The sequence below is a fragment of the Apus apus genome, chromosome 2 (genome assembly GCF_020740795.1).
Source record: "Apus apus isolate bApuApu2 chromosome 2, bApuApu2.pri.cur, whole genome shotgun sequence".
NCBI lineage: Eukaryota > Metazoa > Chordata > Aves > Apodiformes > Apodidae > Apus > Apus apus.
In genome coordinates this window covers 121220209-121239249 of record NC_067283.1, presented here as the reverse complement: position 1 = coordinate 121239249, position 19041 = coordinate 121220209, and the positions used below count along the sequence as shown (strand labels likewise).

Genomic DNA, 19041 nt, shown 5'->3' with positions numbered 1-19041 from the left:
GCAGGTGGGGAGCACCTGGTTATATTCTTTACCTGAGCCTCAGCTACCCTTGAGGAGTCTCTGTCCTAGTGCTTTTATTTGATAGGAAGGAGGGAGGGAAGCGACACTGCTCACCTCCCATGGCCACACTGAGACTATAAACATTGTGTCCTTAACATGATTGAGGTCAGGTGTGTAAATGTCTACCTCCTCTCAGCAGTGCCAGGGCTTCTCTCTGAGTATCTGATAACAAATAGGAATTCTACCACCCATAAAATATTTGAGCAGTTCATGAACACACATTTCCAGGCTCTCCCTGTGGGGAGCAAAACTTGGGCTCTTTGTCATCAGGTGCTCAGTATCACAAACCCTGCCTTTACATTCCACTAAGTGCTTCCCAAAAGCTTTCAGGTCACCAAGACCTGCATGTTACCACATGGCTACTTGTTTCTTTATTTTTTCTTCTTATGAATAGGACATATTTTATTTGAATCAATAAAATAGGTTATCTACTGCAGTACAAGAAATCTCCACAGAAATTCCTGGAATACAGAGAAATTAAATATGCTTCTTGTAAATCTCTTCTCCTCTTGTAGACCCGGATTATAAATTAAATAAATAAGAAAACCATAAATACACATTTCAAGATACAGCAATTATTAGGTAGAAACATTAATAATCTCTTCTTGACCTCCATCCTCATACTGCTTAAAGCTATTAATTAACACATGAAAAACTAAGATACAGCTCTCTCAACAGACAAAACTCTTGCTGCCCTGGACAGCATGTTGGGTGCTATGTGGGTCAAGTTCACTACAAGGGCAGGTTTCACAAATACTCACTGTCCTAATGACCCTAAATGCAGTAAAAGGAATTTTCTCAGTTCTGTTCATTTTTTAAATTATTATTGCTTTTTTTTAAATTTATTTTTGCTTTGCTTTGGGAACAAAAAAAGATAACTGATTATTACTATTCTTCTTTATCCTTGAATGGATGCATTGCTATGCAAGAAAGTAGTTTACTAGGTTTGCCTACATGTGTGAAAATAGCATGTGTGTGTGGGGCCAAGGCTTCTGGCAGGTTTTCTATGGGCTGGGGAGGGAGGTGTGTAGCGTGATAAAGGTGGTTGTGGTAGGAGGGTTAGGAGCTGTAACATCTGTTAACGCTGCCAGTGTTCTGTTCAGACCTTTGGCTGGTTCATGGCTATGGAGCCTCCTCACCTTGGTGCAATGGCACTGTATGGTGGCATCTCAGTGTGTTTTACTATGCTGGCTGCAGGCCAGCAAGTTTCAGATGGGAGCTGCTTTCTTCTGTCATCAAGTGCAGCCTTTATTTTTCATTTATACTTCAGGGCACTGGCAGTTAGATTAGAGAAGATCATCATGACTATGAGCTACAGGAGACACAGTTCCTCCAATTTTATATTTAAAGTTCTGTATTTAGGCAAACTGAAGTATTTTATGATAACCAAGGGAGCACTCATATGAGGCAAGTGTGTTCATAACTCACATTATCTGCAACATTGGTGAAATCTTTTTTGGAAAACCTTTTTCCTCCAAGAGGAAAAGCCAAGGGACCATGATCAGCAACTAAATTGAAAAAAAAAAGAAAAGAGACATTTTTTTTAGCAAATTCCATTAAAACCATCAGTTCATAAGCATATGTCTCCTAAATGCAAATATCTCATGTTTAGATGCCTAGTTGCACCATCTTCTTCTGTCTTCCTAGTATTTTGTGCGCTTAGTGAACTACCCTGTACTACACAGGTAATTTGCTGACTATCAATTAAGATGTAAGCAGGTTCTGTGGAAGAAAGTATCTCTTGAGGTTGTCCAGTTGCTCATGGTTTGATTCAGCAGGACACTTTGAAACACCAAGCACTTGTCACACAGCAAAGTTTGGTAAAGGTGTGTTTGCAATCTTGCTCAGTTCTGACTCACCCATTCTTTTAAAACTGTTGCATCTTTTACTCCTGTCTTGAAACATCAAAACTGAAGAAAAAAAGATGTTTAACGACTGTCATTCAACCAAGCATATCGTAAGATGTGGTTTTTATCTCATGATTTAAGAGGCGGAAGAGGACAAGCAGTGGTGCACCATGAGCAGAGAGCCCTGGGACTTCATGGCACTCTCTAATCAATCTGCTTCTTTGCAGGAATACACAAAACTCTTCCTAGGTTTTTGCTGTTGTAAGTCCGAGCTGATTCAGACAGGACATGTAAAATGAGCCAGCAGTAGTTTCAGCATCATTAATTCAGGATGTAAAACTAGTGGGAGACTTGGGATCAACAAAGAAAGGCCAGTGAGTTGGATCATATTCTCTCACCATTTGCCCTCATTAGCCTTTCTCCCACTGTTTTGAGGCAATGGCATCAAGTAATATAAAGGATATCGTTTTCTTGGATGAGCTGCTCTATGGCTGTTCCTTCATTGATGCTAGAGCACCTCGTCCTGCCTGAAGGACCTTTGGTCGTAGAAGAAGTGATGCTGAGTCTAGTCAGTCTGCCTCAAAGGCACTGTTTGTTGCCCCCAGGTACTCTGACTTCTTCTTGTGCTTCATCCACATCTTCCTCAGGAGGCTGGGCGTCCCGTACAGGTTGCCTCCTGTCAGAGGTAGGGAAGCTTCTGCTCCTGGTGGCAGGGCCAGGTCGTACTCTGCCGTCTTCCTCCAGCGCTGCCTGTGACTAGCAAATAAAGCACACATGTAAAGCATTCATCTCCATGGCCTTTCTTCCCTCCTTATGATGACTGGCCACTGAAAACCAAGGTGACAATGGTGGCATCTCAAGCATCACCCAGATCTGTGTCTGGCTTAACTGTGAGTGCATTTGTACTAAGGTCAAGCTGTTCCTTAATTACTCCTAAAGACAATAAAGCTTTGCCTAATTTCATTTTCTAAACTGTCTTAGGGGGAAAATACTTAATTTTTGAATGTAGATGCTTTTCTTTCTAGTTATAAAACAGAGCTGGGACTGGGACTGGGGCAGCTGTATAAATTGCCATGGCTGATGACACAGAATCATAGAATGGTTTGGGATGGAATGAACCTTTAAGATCATTTAGTTCCAAACCACCTGCCATGGGCAGGGACACCTCCCCCTAGATCAGGTTGCTCAAAGGCCCATCCAGCCTGGCCTTGAACACTTCCAGGGAAGGGGCATCCACAGCTTCCTCTGGGCAACCTGTTCCAGTGTCTCACCATCCTCAGAAGAATTTCTTCCTAGTATCCAACCTAAATCTTCCCTCTTTCAGTTTTAAACCCCTCATCTTATTGCTACAAGCCCTTGTAAAAAGCCCCTCCGCAGCTTTCCTGTAACCCCTTCAGGCACTGGAAGGCCACTATAAGGTCTCCCCAGAGCCTTCCCTTCTCCAGGCTGAACAGCCCCAACTCTCTCAGCCTGTCTTAATAATCCTATGAACTCCAGCTGCTCTCTCCCTGCCTCTGGGCAGCAAGCAGCATGGCTTTACTGTAAATTACTAAGGTTTTACAGCTGCAGCTGAGCACTTCTTTGTGTTATAGGTGAGAGGATGACTTGTGGTGGAGGTACCTCACTCCCTTTCCTCCCCAGCAGTGCCCCAGGCTTGGCTGAGGGGTGGGAAGGGACTTACGTGTCTGTAGCAGAGCTGTCGCCTGCGGGAGGGTCTGTGACAGCCGCTGCCTTCGCGGTGACATGGGCCACTGGGGATGGTGGGAGCTGCAGGAGGAAAACACACGTCATTAGGAAATGCCACTGATGTATGGGGACCCCAGGTTTGTCTGAGGAAAGGGGCTGTTTTAGGAAAATGAATGAATACAGTAATTCTCTTAGCAAGAGAAAGCAGGCTGAGCACTTGACTGCCCAGCTCTTACACACACAAATGCTGTTTGCTCGCATGAACAGTCTCACTGAGCTTGACAGAGAGCTTGTATGAGCAAGAATTACACCTCCTGGTGAAGGACGGAGGGTTGCAGACCTTCCTATTCCCTGCATTTTATGCCTGGCTTCCCAAGGAGGGCAGGCTTGTGTGCCTGAGGAGCAGCAGGCTCTGTCCCGGGGGCCCTTCACAGGCCACCTCTGCCGCTGGCCAGGGAGCAGCTGTCCCGGCCATCCCTGGGCCTTCGGAAGTGCTTCCCCATCGTGCTGGGTGCTGCTCCGTGGTGTGGGGGTCCCTGGCTCATGCCCCAGTTCTGCCACAGCCCCATGAGTGCCTGCTCACTGACAGTCATTTTATTTGATCGTGTGTTGCCCGCCAGAACTGAGCTGCATTTTCTTGTAACCAGGCCACCGAGACTGGCAAATCCTCCAGGATGGTATTGCCCAGAAACAGGAAAAAAATGTCAAAAATTGTGATCTGCTCTTGTCATTTCAGGCAATAAGCACACTTACTGATTTTACTGGAGATGCTGGAAAACTCTACATATTATTGTCACTACTATAACTACTCTTAAGCTATCTAGGGCTTTTTCCCTAAGGGTTATTTCAAGACTAGATACTTTTAGGTTGTGCTCTGCAAGTATCCCAAGACTTAAAGATATTTGAAATCACTTTTGCAAGCATCCTTTGAAATTTAACTGGGTTAATTATTGATAGGACCAACTAGTTTTGTTACACTGGCTAGTATAAATTTTCACCAGCCTTCAATTGCTGTACAGTCGTTTTTCTCAAATGGAGCCCAGCTACCAGCGAGTGATTAAGCTGAAGCCACCCAAAAGAGCATTTGAAGCCATAAAGTTTCTATAGTGTGGTCCAGTGTCAGTCAGAAACTTATAAAGGACAGTTTTCTGTTTGAAAACATAGTTTTTATAAAATGTAGAGCCTTTAAAAATTGTTTTTTTGGTAAAAATAGATGGGAAATGTTTTAGTACAGCGGAGTAATTTTTAACCAAAACATTTTTATCTGTCTGTTACGGAACAATTTTTTTTTTTTATATGATGATTTTCCCATCGATCCTTTATTGGTATTTTTGGTTGATCTGATTATCATATCAGGCTGGCATTTTGTAGAATCACAATTATTTGGTGCTTGTTCCACTTTAGAAATGAACTTTTTTTCTCAATTTATGACATTCCCTGAGAAACAAGAGGCTAATTCACCCCAGCTCTTGCAGGTGGCTGTGCATCCAGAGCGGGAGCATGCCTGTTTCCATCCCACAACCCTTCCTGGTTCCATGAGGGGCAGCCATCCTATGCCAGTCTCTGCTCCTAGTAGGGATCCTCTGGCATAAATAATGTCTCAAAGCTTTAAAAAAGACTGTGAAATCTGCATGTGCTGCAATAGACTGACATGCTGAGAGCTAGGTTTTTAAGATGCATCAGACAGTGGTGATTGGTCTTACTGTGTTTACTTACCCAAGATTTTCCATTCAACATGTGATTACAGGATCTGGATGTCTCTCGTTGAGTAATTCCCACTGCAAAGCATAAGAAACATGGTATTATTGGTCATTATCCCACAGGTTGTATTAAAAGCATCCCTCCATGCAGTTAAACCTGGGTATGAAGAGGGACAGATTCAGGTTATGGTCCCACTAGCTGTGATTGTAGTAATAAGTGTAGAGGTTTCTTATTGTGATAATCTGCTCTGATGTCACAATAAATTATCTTGGAATTGCTTAAGTCATTATGGAAAGTCACTCAACTGTTCACTCCTAGACTTTTTAAATGAATTGATAACTGTCCTTGGCAGACCAAGCTAAATGGGAGCCCTTCCCCTCTGTGGACACTGGTGTGTATGTATCTACAAAGTGTGGTCCTATCTGCTGCTGCTCAGCAGAGGGTGGGTAACAGTTTATGTGCATCTTTGATCTCTCACTGCCAGGTTTTTCCTGCCTAGAAGGTAATTTTCCTTTTTGGATTGCCCTGGGAGTTCTTCTTACCTAGGCAGTGATGTGTGCTACAGCCACTCCATCACAGGGAGGGATTTAAACCTTTCTGTCTGCCTGTGGCTGAGTGGCACCTCTCTCTGCTGCCCTCAAACCTGAAGGTTACCTTTCAGTTACAAGGGAATGCTCAGCTGGCATCTTACCCACAGATAAATGCTCACTGGCCTTCCTGCTGGTTGTGCCGAGGAAATACATGAGAGAGGGATTCCTTATTTATTCTCATGGAGCCAAATCTTTACATTTGGCCGTGGGAATGTGAATCCTTTTTGTCCCCTCTCTTGCTCTCTGACAATTTTCAGTTGTATGCTGTTCTTAAAAAGGGAGTTCAGGTAATTGAAGAGCAAGTATCTACAGGAGTACCAGGATTCACCAAGACAGAGGATACAATATGATACACAACTGCTGTGACCAATGGAATACAAATAATGATAGCAAACATCAGGAATAGCTAAGGTGCTGTGTGTAGTGCTGTCTCCAGCAGGAGTTTGCAGTCAGAACTGTCTTCTCCTTCTGGGGGCAATATTTGACCATGATAAGAAACTTAACTAGCTTCTCTCTTCCCATTCCCCACCCCCTGCCAGTAATTCCATTAGGTACCTAACAGTATCCCTCATGTGAAAGTTTAATTCAATTACCTCCTCTCATCTTGCATATTAGGTACTAGCAGTATTCAGCAAGTGGCTCCAGGCATCAGTGCTTCAGCTGATGTACTGCTTGGGGTTGTTGTGTTGTTTTTTTTTTTCGCTTGGTTGTTTATTTTGTTTGCTCTTAGTTTGTCTGATTCTTCCCTTCAGCCTGTCCCTGTTCTTATACCAATATAGAAAACCGTCTGGCAAACTTTTAGCAAAATATCTAGGCAAAAGTAAGTCCTTGTGGCTTCAGGTTCACAATTGCTCCTCAGGACAGTGGTGGCTGGGTGCTGTGTGAATTCCTCTTCCAGAAGGTGCTCTTGATGCCCATGCTTGGGACAAGGGTTGCCCCACATCTGACTTGCCCTAGGTTTTCCCGCTGAGTGCTTGTACAAAAGCTTGGTACAAAACTGAGTAGTTTTTTCCTGGAGAAGAAGTGCAATTTAAAAAAATTAAAACATCTATCCATCCTGAGAAGCCAAGCACAGCTTTGGGTGCAGTCAGGAGTTTCTTGCTGTGGCCTCCCACTACACTTGCCTGCCTTCCTGCATGCTGGAATGTCCTTATGCTTTGATGTTTGTGTAGGTTTCTGATGCTGTCAATAAATGTGCTGATGATCTCTTCTATGCTCTTGTTTACACATTTTGCCCTTTGGAAATTGAGCTGTTCAGTCCTCCCCAAGGATCTAGACTTTGATGCTCAGTCTCTAGTTTTTGACCAGAAAACATTTTTCCACAGATTTTCTGATTCACTCATACAGACAGTGTTCTCTCGGAAAGCAGTTGTTCATCTTTAGCTTTTATTTCTCAGTGCTGAGTCTGATACCTTCCCCAGCAGCGTATCCTCTGGGCACAGAACTATCAATATTTTCATGGGCTCTTTACTGCTGATTACTGTGGTTCCTGAGCACCTTCTTGTGCTGGGATCTAACAAACTGCCTGGCCATGCTGCACAAGCTTAGGCAGCCCTGCAGTAGTTCTCTTGGCTTGTCTAGATGCTCCTGGTGAATTTGTCTTGTCCTGTTCTCCTTGCTCCCTCCTTCCACTCCTCAGTCAGTCCTTTTCATCTTCCCTTTGCCTTCATTTAAACTTAGCTTCTCCCTCTTTCCTATGCAGCATCCCAGTTTCTTCGCCCATTCACTTCCCTTTCTGCCCCTGTGAGAACTGTTTGCCCCTTTTCTGCCGTTCTTTTTGTGCTGTCATCCTTTACCTCTTGTTGCTCCTAAGAGGAGAGACCAGCAGTCCCTCCTTTCTGCCCTGCTGGCTCTCTGTCACCCGCTACCCCACAGCCGCCCGCCACTCCCCCCACCCCCTACCCCCAGCCCCAAAGTCCCAGCTCTTTCTTCATTCATTTCTTTGCTCCAGTCCCAGTCTGAGATCTTTCCCTATAGTCCCAAGCTCATTTTATTCCTTCCCAGTTTTCCACGCCCCAGTCTTGGCTGGTCTGTGTTCACATGGGATGTGTGAAGAACATGCACCTCCACGGTAGTATCTGCTTTACAGATTTAGTACCTTTTAACAGCTCAGTGTTCCATGTTTCTACCAAACATGTGCCATATGGGATTTTTTTCAAACACTTATGCCTTGACTGCATCTGGGTGGTTTTTCAAGGGATAGCAAAAGATGTGGTTTTGATTAAAAGGCCACCCTTTGCCAAACTGCATGGCCTTGCTCCAGCTTCGACCTTCCAAACATAACATACCAGCTCTGAATGACCAGTCTATTTATGTTTATTCATTTCCTTGGTTATGTATTGGCAAACTGTGTGTTTCCTTCATGGGTTCTCACAAATATGCAGAACAAGCTTTGGTTGGAAAAACAAAATCAGGTCTGTGGCAGACATCCAGATTCTAATATTTCATCCCAAATAATGATGTTCTGGCAAGTTCTAAGCACCTGAGCATGGCTCTTATATAATAAGATGACTCAGGCAACCTCAGTAATATGCAGTCTATCATCTCTTAAATATCATCAGCCTCTGGAAAGGGAGCATTTATGGCTCTGAATAAAGCGAGTTGATGACTCTTAAGAAGTGAGAGCTCTGCAGTGCCACAGTCCTTGTCTCATTAATTCCACTGGATGTTTTAAGCATGGAAGTATCCTTCAGGTATGTAACATGGCACCTACTTTGCTGAAATGGAGGAGACTGCAATATCTAAAAACTTCTGTTCTGAAGCAACAGAGGAATAAATCCACTTTTATGGACTTACTGTGCCGGGCAGTGCCCTTGGTGGGACAGGGTCCCCTCTGCCAGCTGCCCAGGCCCTGCACGTCGTCTTCGCTGTACAGCACCTGGAGAAGGTCACCCTGGTGGGGCTGCAGCTTCTCTGTCCTGTGGGGCTGATGATCGGATGCAACTACCACCTACAGGAAAGAGGCAAAACGATCCCGTTACACCCAGCTTGGGAGATGAGGTGATCTGTCAAGGTCACAGAGGAGCAGTGTGGTGCCTGCTCTTCCCACTGCTTTGCTGTCATTCAAAGGGGAATTTGTTGGTTGGGGACAGTAGAATAATAGATTAATAGAATCATAGAATTCTAAGGAATCATTAACCCTACTCTACCAAGTCCAGCACTAAGCTTCTTTGGACACGCTCCCACATCTAAATGTCTTTCTTGTTTGAGGTGCCCAAAATTGGACACAGTACTCAAGCTGTGGCCTCACCAATGCTGAGTACAGAGGGACAATCACCTCCCTGGTCCTACTTGCCACACTATTTCTAATATTGGCCAGGATGCCACTGGCCACCTGGGCACACTGCTGGCTCATATTCAGCCACCTATCATTCAGAGCCCCCAGGTCCCCTTCTGCTGGGCAGCTCTCCAGCCACTCTTCAAGCCTGTAGCGTTGCCTGGGGTTGTTGTGGCCCAAGTGCAGGACCTGGCACTTGGCCATGTTGAACTTCATACAATTTACCTCAGCCCATCAATCTAGTCTGCCCAAGTCTCTCTGTAGAGCCTCCCTACCCTAGGGCTGATCAACACTCCCTCCCAACTTGGTGTCCTCTGCAAACTTACTGAGGGTGCATTCTATCTCCTCATCAAATAAAGACTGAAATGTGGTCCTTTTCAAGATCTACAGAACAGGAGATGCCTTTGAACTAGTTCAAATTGTAATTTCATATATAGGGGAATCAGTTAAATTTATGCAATGGGAATTACAAATGCTATTTCTTCGTGGCCTCTCCTGTCTTTTGGACTTACTGACATTTTATACTGGGTAAATTACTACAAAGCATACAAAGCAGTGAATAATTGTTCTCCTATAGATTAATTTTCACAAACATCAGCTCACACCAAGAAAACTCAGAGAGCTGCACCTTTGAGCATTAGGCCTCCTGAATCTAGAACAGTGTCCCTGAAAACCAAAGTGAACAAAATCAGGTTATTCTCTACATTGATCATGACTAAGCTGTGGCACTCTCTGTGCTGCCACAGGCAACTGGGGAGGCCAGAGATAATATGAGCTTAAAAAAACAGGGATAGGCACCAAGCAGGTGGATCCATCAGGACTGTTTTCCAGGATGGTCCGGAAACAATTTTTTCAAGATTAAAGTCCCGACAGCAGGGAAAGACTTTGTTTTTAATCTGTTCTTCCCTGAAGACTTGTACTGCATACAATGAACAAGTTAAACAGGGCAAAGATCCAAACTGGCAAGGAAACAAGACACGTGGCAACTATTTGGACTGCTTCCTGTTAGACTTACTTATGCTGATCTTCTGTTGGAAGACCAGGTGAAAAGCAGTTACTTGCATCTAACTGATGACTGATAGTTTCCACCTATGTGTGTTATGTATAAATACAGGGTTTTTTTGTCTCAAGACTGAGACCAGCAACTGACCAGCCCACTATTTGCATAGAAAAAGCTTTACTTCCATCCATGGCCCTGCTTTCTGACATATACTCAAGATAAAAACAACACCACATTCAAGCATGTTCCCTCATGCAAAATTGTCCATTTTCTTTAAGGAAGTTTTAATTCATTTTGCCATTAATCTGCAACACTCTGTGTCGGTGAATTTTTACACAGATGTAAAAGCACAGGTAAACCAATGTTTTCCAAAACAGGAAAAAAGAAAAATGCCAACTGACTGTGTTTTACTCTTTTAACTCCATGTACCCTCAAGAGTCTGGAGAAGTCTACATGACTGAGATCCTACTCATCAGCAGTACAAGGAGCAGAAACTCCCCAAGAGCAGGCAAAAATACAGCTGGAAAGGGCTGGCGAGGCAACCAAAGCCTAATCCATCACCTAAGAGGGGTTTTCTCTTAGTTCTGTGGATTTTGGCACACAGCCTAACACAGTCCTTGCTCTGTAAGCTACTTAAGGATGTGCCCAGTGTTAAAGTCACAGGGACTGCTGGTGTCCTTGAAGACAAGCATTTGCTAGAGGCTGTGGCTGGGGCCCAGCTCTACTAACCAAGAATCTAGTGCTGCCAGACAGAGCTGAGCTTCCACAATTCAGAAACGAGGGTGATGCTGGTGGAGAGAGGCCTCCTGTTGCTGCCTAAGCATTTGGCACTGTCTCTCTTCCAGCTGCCCCTGGAGCAGTTCCAGGCTCATCCCTCTGCAGCAGCTCTTCACAAATGCCCTTACCACTTGAGCCTTGCAAGCTGCTTGCCAGGGGAATTACCCCCCAACACCACAGTGACATCCACAGAGATACTTGTTTTTCATAATGAATATGATGGGGCTGTTTGTGCCAGGGGTCTCTGAGGACAGCCCTTGGAGTCTGTCTTGCCTGAATCAAGCTCTTGTGGTTTTCAAGGAATGCTACAAAGCTCACCTTTCCTACCAGCTCTGGAAACAGGTGCAGTGCTCTTGGTCACACTCAGCCCTCTTTTGGGGTGTGACAGAAAATATCTGCAACCCTCTGCTACTGAGACACCTGAGGTCACTTCTTCTGCATGGTCATGGAAAGAGCATTTTTGGTAAGTAGGATGCTGGCTGCAGTCACCTCTAATCCTGAAAGTGGCTTATTTGATCAGTGTAAACCACCGCTGACTTGAAACTTTACAATCTGACTGTGTGTTGCAAAGGATGAAATATAGTTAGGAGAAAGAAAGCTGGACTTTTAATGCTATTAATGGCAAGAATTATTTTGGCACATTGCCTGTGTATTCAAGATTCCTAGTTACATGTCATATCAGTAATGTCAAAATGCCTTCAAGCAGAAGAATCCAAATAAATAAGTTGCAATGGCATTTTCCATGACAGCTGGAGACAGCAGCTCAATCGCTACAGCGCATTTTCAGTTAACATCTTTGCTGGCAGTGTTTGGCTGTAGTACACTTTTGGAGCTCCTTATCTCCTAGTTTGAGATTTCACCATTTTGGCTACCCCACCCATTACTGTAATATGTAAAGACTTATTTAGGTCAGGAAAGGAAACCTGCTGGAGAGCACTTATGATCTAAATTGGAGCTGACATTTCTCAAGGGTACCTAGGGTAAGGCAGAAGGATCCGCTTGGAGTCACTTTTCTAGATGTACCAGGGATTTTAAATCTGTCTGAATGGCAGAGTCAGCCAAACTCTGCTGAATTAGTGAACTGCTCTCTAAATAACTACTCTTTTTAGAACAGAAAAATCCCTTTACTGGCTCAGTCTATTTGCAAGGTGCCAAATTCAGAATTCAGCAGTCTCTTTTTTGGTGCGGATTTTACACTCTTGGAATTAGCTGTGTTAAGTGGGGAGCACAGAGGACACGAGAAGGTTGCAGAGCAGTGCAGAGGATGTTCCAATAACCCAGCCACTGCTCCTCGACCCAAAATCCCACCTGCAAACCAACAACCAATCAAAAAAGTTGACAATTAAACATCTGGCTTTGAATAAAACTTGGAAGCTTAGAGGCTGAACAATGAAGTGCTTGTTAGTGGAGGAAATGCCAGATTTGTAGTTAAGCTCTTTTTGATGGTCTAATGCTGATCTAATTTTCAATGTGGTAGTACTAGCATATGCAGAGGGATATGCCATTTTCCTGCAAAGTAGCCAGATACCTGTGCACAGACTGATTTTAGAGTTCCAACCAAAGGATTTTGATGTTGGGAGAGCAAGGGAAGAGAAGGATGGATTCTCCCTGGAAATAACTCTTAATAGAGCAATAGGAGCTGCAAAAAAGCATGTTTGTAAAGCTCTCTATTAAAAAAATAAGAAAAAAAAAAAAGAAGAAAAAAGGAAAAAAGGTGTTTCCTCCTTTCTCTCACCCTTCCACAGTCATGATCGTACTTTTGGGATGGGTTCTTGGATGTGAAGAAATGTTAAATCACTTAATGCTACACTACTTGTGTATTTCTGCCATGAAGGAAAGGCTGGCAGATGTCCAAAGTGCTTGCTATTTTTGCCCTTGCTGAGGATTAAAGTTGTGTGTCCACTGCAATCACTAGAGCAGAAGATTTTGTGTTAGCTGAGGCATTTCTGCAGCACTGGCTGCAGGTGCAGGGGTAAAAGGGAAAAAGAAATAATCATTCTGCTACTTCTGTGTGGGTCTGGAAATTGGCCATCACAGCTTCCTCACAGGCATGTATGTTCCAGTATGCACCGTTCATTTGAATGGTTGTGCCTGAGCTGTGAGGAGCTGCATCACACTGGAGAAGGGGAATGCACAAGTCTAAGAGTTGACTGTGCACATTGCTTTGGTTTGAGAGCCTTGCTTGTTTTCTTAGCTGGAGCTGTGGACCATTCCTTGGGCTTGGTGCTCTCACTGCTAGTGTGATACTGCCTGCATCACGACTAAAGGCCAATCAAAGAACATCTTTAATTGGGGTCAGGAAAGTCCCAAAGGAAAAAAAACACAACCAAACCCAACTATAAAAATAGAGCAAGAAACCAGAGACTTCCTTATCTTGTTTTCCTAGACCTTTATGAGTCTAGTGCTGCTACAGTAGCTGATCAAAACCAAATCAAATACCAGAGGCTCCCACTCTGCAGAAGCAACTATCTGCTGAGATTCAGAACACCGTGACAGATACACAGTTGCTCTAGATTTCAATAAAAGCTAGCTGAAAATTTTCCAGCTGAAGAGTTTTATGAGAAAATTCTGGTTAGAAGGAATCAGGCATTTTTTGCTGGAAAAGTATCTATTTTGTCAAAAATTGGGACATTATCTGATCATTCTCTTTTATTAAGTCATAATAGTCCACCTTTGGCTTGAGCTATTTTTGCATTACATGGCAAAAAAACCATACCAAAGACATAAATAAAAAAGGGGTATCTCAGAATGGCTTATTCTGAGTAACACTCTAGCATGTTGCCCTTCATCCTCATTTGGAATGAAGGAGTCATTTTGAAACCTCAGCCTGAGTTATGGAACTTAGTTATTTTCACCATCTGAGAAAATAAACAGATGCATAGTTTTTACTCAAGCACCACAGGCTTGTAATTGACCCTTTCTGGGGGCCACTTCAGGCATCCTGTGAAGCATTGGGATCCTGTGATACACTTTAATAACCAAGAGAGGGGATGTGAGTGAACGTGGTGAGGTTTTTTCCACTGCATGGGTAAATGTGGTAAACAGGGGGGACCTACAGTGCTGTGGGGAGATAAGGGAATTGGGTATATGAAGAGGAAGCTATTTACAAACTATGGTGAGGCTGGGAAGTGGGATAGGGCATGGGAAAAGGAAAGGCCATGGAGGAAAATATTTCAACGAAGTCAGTGCTAGAGAAGAGAGAGGCCTGTAGTGAGAAGAAATGCTTTGGCAGAAGAGTCTCAAAGCTTGTAAAAAGTGCTTTGACATGCACAAGAGTAAGAGGCTGTCATTCCTGCAAGTCAGAACTGCTATGAAAAGATTATGGAAGGGGCTGTGAATGGTCCAAGTGGATTTAAGGAGGGAAAACTGCCTCTGAAGACAAAAAAACCTCAAACCCAAACCAATGTGTCAGTGTCCACACTTGGAAAACATTTCCTCAGAGCACGAAAAATGTTCAGTTCTTTTACTGTTATTATTATTCACCTAGTCATAATAATTTGGAACAAAAATGTGTTCAGGTCTACTGACGAGAACAGCAGGGAATGAGAGTTACTCATATAGTGAAGAGAAAACAGGCAGGGAGGAGAAAAAACTGAGACCTCACAGCACAGTGCTGCAGGTGAGATGGTTGTGCTGGGTGCTGGGGCCAGACATGGCTGGGTGGGGAGGAGAGGACCATGCCCAGCTGCAAGCCACCACTCTGCTCTTTAGCTGCTGGTTGACCCCATGTTGTTTGGTTGGGCTCCTTTGCACAAGGGCCATGAAAATTGCTCAAGTGCCAGCAGCACCTGTGTGAGAGGAAAGGGGGAACCATGGCTGTGCACACCTTGCCTTCAGGATTAAACACATCAAACAACTTGCTGAGAGACAACTCAGTTGTCAGTTCTTCTCTGCATCTGTGAAGGGCAGATGGAGTAGAAAATGGAGTCAGGGATTCTTCCAGTCGGGAGCTTCGCTTATTGAATTTAGGGGTGTGCCTGACCTTCAGGGAGCAGGGAAAGCTCCAGCTGTTCCCTCTGTGCTGGTGTATCAGAGGGAGCAGAGGACGGGCAAGAGCTGCTGAGATCAAGGGAAAAGCAACCTGACTGTGGGTCACTCAGAGTCATCTTTTTCAGTCAAGATTACAATCCATTGTTTGGTGGTTTTATCCCAGATTCTCTGAGGAATGGGTACTGGCTCCTTAACTAATGCATGTATGCATTGATATGATATGCTGGTCATTCCTGCCTATCCCTCTGGCACGGTTATTAGGGCTTTATGGATAAGAATTAAGTCTGTGATTCCCTCAGATGACCTGTGTTGATAAGCTCTTCATTCTGACTGGCTCTGCACAGACAGATGGTATTTTTTGAAGTTTCAAAGTGCATCTCTAAATAAACTGAGCTTTACAGAAACTCCCCTTGCTGTTTCCTGCCCCACTCCCTGCACCAGACACCAATGCACTCCTTTGCCCTGAAAGATCTGCTTCCCATTTATCCACAGAATTTTTAAGTTTAGCCTGCCAGAATTAAAAAGAAAAAATAAAGACAGGGAGAGAAAGGGAGATTTTTTTTTTCTTACAGTCTTTGTCAGGATGTGCTGTGTACTTTTGGCTCGTCTTCGGGCAGGACTACATGCTGCAAAAAGAACAGGAACATGGTCAGGGTGCAGTGGTGGCAGACAAGCCCAAAACATGCTCTTAGATGTGCTGCCTGATGCACGTGCTGGTCAGAATGAAACTTTGAGGACTCCATAAGCAGATGCTCATATGGACAGCAAGGCAAGAGGGCCTCAGTGGTAGCCTTTTTAAAATTACCTCAGAGGATATGTCCTAGCTATACAGTGCAAATATCCATGGGGGCAGGACAACAACCTTCCCCAAGTTTCGGCATCTCTTCCATAGGCTTCTAGGAGGAACTGTCCTTCTTCCAAGTTTTGATCTGGCCTCCCATCTGCCAGTGTTTCAGACAGAAATTAGCTTCTTTTTTCATCCAGTCACTTTTTAACACAACTACTGTAGACAAACTTTGGGGAGGACTAACATTTTATCTGGACACACTTTTCCCCCCAGTAAGTTCAAACTGCTTTGTGATATCATTTCAGCTTTACTGCAGGATATCCAATTCCTTTTTCTATCCTCAGAATTACCCATTCATTTATTTAACTTGGGACATTTTGCTTCAAGTTTGTTTCTCAATTGGATTTCTTAGACCCACAAAGGCACCAAAATCACAGGCAAAACACCATCACCAGGTGCTGGGCACACAAAATGCCAGGACCATAAGCCAAGCTTTTCCCTGGACTGACATGATCAGTTTGGGGTGAGGTTTATTTTTGGACAAAGTGAGGATTGTTTAAACACTTGTTTCAGTTTAACTTGAAATTGGCCTGAAAGACACTGTGATACTCCCAGCTGTCCCTCTGATCATACCTTATCCTTTGCTCTTTAAAATTGTTACCCACCCCTGTGTTCAGGATACAAGAGTCATGACTACAGGATTTAGCAGTGACAGAAACAAGCCTGCAAAAACCTGCCAAATTCGGAGAATTAACTCCAGTTCCAAAGGCTGACCCCGAGGGCAAGGCACGTGAATGGGAGATTTCCTATTCAGGCTTCTTGTATAATCCAAAGGCTTTGAAGAGCCAGGAAAGTTTGTTAGGGGATGACAGCTGACTCATACTCTCCAGGTGAGCTTTCCTTTACATTTTGGGCACACATTCAACGCCAGGAATTGCACTGCTTATCACTGCTGTGTTTTATTGTTTGCAAAGAGTTTTGAAGCTGTGGAAGCAGCTGGAGATCATCCAAGGCTGCTTGTTGCTGCAGCCAAACTCCTCTGATGGCAGCAAGAACAAGTGACTGGACTTCCCAGGGCTCCGGTACAAGCAGAGCTGGCAGTGGAACAAAGTCACTCTTCCTAGACAGCTTGAGTCTGTCTAAAAGCCACCCCTCAATACCACAGTGAGGATGAAAGTGCCTGAGCATTAGGACCCCACTGGATAAACATAAAATTGTGGCTTGAGCTTTGCCTGCAGTCAAACAGGACAGTAAGATGGGAGGTGACAGATCTGAACTCATCACAAGTAAGTTATCTGTGTGTATAGAGCTCGAGAGTGTGCTAAGCTGTCGGTTTGATTGCGGCCTGTTTTGCATGGTGTGATGTCCTCGGGGATCCTCACTGCCTTCTCCTGCAGGACGAGCTTTATATTTTAAAACATGGTGACTGTGGAATGAAAACCAGACAAAGGCAGGTTGTTTGTGGGGTTTTTTTTTGTTTTTGTTTTTGTTTGTTTGTTTCCCCCCCCCCCTCAACGAGTATGTTGTAACTTGTTTTTGAAGCTGCTGCATTCACCCTTACTGCTGGAGTTTCGTGGTGTGAGGACTGAACTAATTGCTCACAAGCAGAACACTCACATGCAGAAAAGCTTAGTGATGCAAGGAATCATCTTCCTTGCTCTCTGGTATTTAATGTATTTTGCTGAACAGTGTGAGGGCCACAGTTTATACAGATCCCTACCAGAAGCAAGTATTGTTGTGCTGGTTTTTGGTAGCCAGGCTGGTGCACAAGCAACGACACATAAATGTGTCTAATGGTAAGAATAAACGTGTGTCGTACGTGTGATCCACAGTCCAATTCGCTGCCTGTTGTCTGCTGGAGCGAGTGGCAAATGGCTTATGGGGGCTGAAAAAAGGCAAGGCATGCAAGGGAAGTCAGCCCCAGCAAACATGCAATTCCTTCAATAGCCATTGAAAAAAGAGTGAAGCGCGGAGGTAGCCAGAAGGGACCCACTCAGCACAACGGCAGCAGTGCAAACAGTGGGGCTGCAGGGCTCTCCCTGCCAGCAGGGTTTTCTGCAGGGAGAGGGAGCAGGAAGGGAAGAACGAATTCTTGCAGACGATGCTTCTGGATTTGCTTGCAAAAGGGTGCTTGTAGGTGCAGCCCAGCTTTCGGGCAACAAAAACAAATTGCAGTGATGGTTCACTTTGTCATTTCCACTTACATTCTGCAATCAAGCAGCTGAGAGCTCATGCAAGCAGCTAACAAGTAAAGATCTCATCTGCCCCCATAATTTGTTTTCCCTGCCTTTACCTGCTTTCTTTTTCTTGTTGCTGCAATATGCAGCCATTGAGTTTAAACTAATTTGTTCAATCAAATGCAGGCTGGGCTTTGTCCGGTTCTTACTCTTCATTACAAGCAATTAATGTTAATCATGCATTCATTTCCAGGGCATGGCTTTGGAAACGTTCCACTTACTGAGCCAGCAGACTTAAATTCAACATTCATGCAGTTCAGCCAGTTCATCTGCGCTGCTGACTGCTCGCCCAACTTCATTTTCTGTTGCACAGAATAGCCACACAGTTGCAAGCTGTCACTTGAGCAATTACCTCATAGTTATGTATCGACTCCGATTCCAGATCTCCCGATTTTGCCCCAGCCGCTATGTCGGAGCACCTGCATGGACTGGCTCCAGAAACCAGCAGCGAGCAGGGGGCTGCAAGCAGGGCTCGGCACGGCAGAGCAGATGAGCTGCTCGCTTCGGAGATCCTCCCCCCTCTGCTAAATGCCCCATCCGTCTAAAAGACAAACACGGCAGCCCTTGTCAGAGTTTTGGTGTACTCACATTTGGAGGAAATCACGGTGGTGAAAACTTCTAAGTTTTCGTCGCCGCAGCTGTAAATCTGGTGCATCTTCCACCTCTCCCTCCTGACTGCCTTTCAGCTTCATGCAACCGCTCTGAACTTCTGGTAAATAGGTTTCACTAATCCAATCTGGCTCTGTGATCATTGTCCAGATCTACAAAGGACAGACTGATGCTGTGATCTCATCTCATTCCATATTCTTCATTGCAACATTTTCTGCTCCCATCTGCCTTTCTATGAATACTATTAATGCAAAGATTTAATTTAGCTGTTCCTTAAGCCCCTAATCAGATCGTAGCATTTTATTTTACATCTCCTTTTACTAGTCTGGAGAATCCTCTACAGTAAGTGGCTAATAATTCAAGTCTGTTCTGTGCAGGCAATGTATAGGCAAATAAACATTTACAGAAGCACTGCAGGGATTTTTAAAATAAGTTGGGTTAGTACTTTAATGCATTTATTGTAAAAATTTGCTCCTTCCA

At 44.2% G+C, this 19041-nt stretch overlaps 1 protein-coding gene across 1 annotated transcript; it reads right to left on the bottom strand.

Annotated features, from left to right (window-relative positions):
* Positions 1 to 408: 408 nt before the first annotated feature.
* On the bottom strand, positions 409 to 18682 carry VXN (vexin). Its single transcript, XM_051609189.1, has 6 exons — positions 18541 to 18682; positions 15499 to 15554; positions 8681 to 8834; positions 5310 to 5371; positions 3589 to 3674; positions 409 to 2663 (listed from the first exon to the last, which is right to left on the bottom strand). The coding sequence occupies exons 1-6, from the start codon at positions 18605 to 18607 to the stop codon at positions 2477 to 2479; spliced, it is 612 nt and encodes a 203-aa protein (XP_051465149.1). The 5' UTR covers positions 18608 to 18682; the 3' UTR covers positions 409 to 2476.
* Positions 18683 to 19041: the final 359 nt, after the last annotated feature.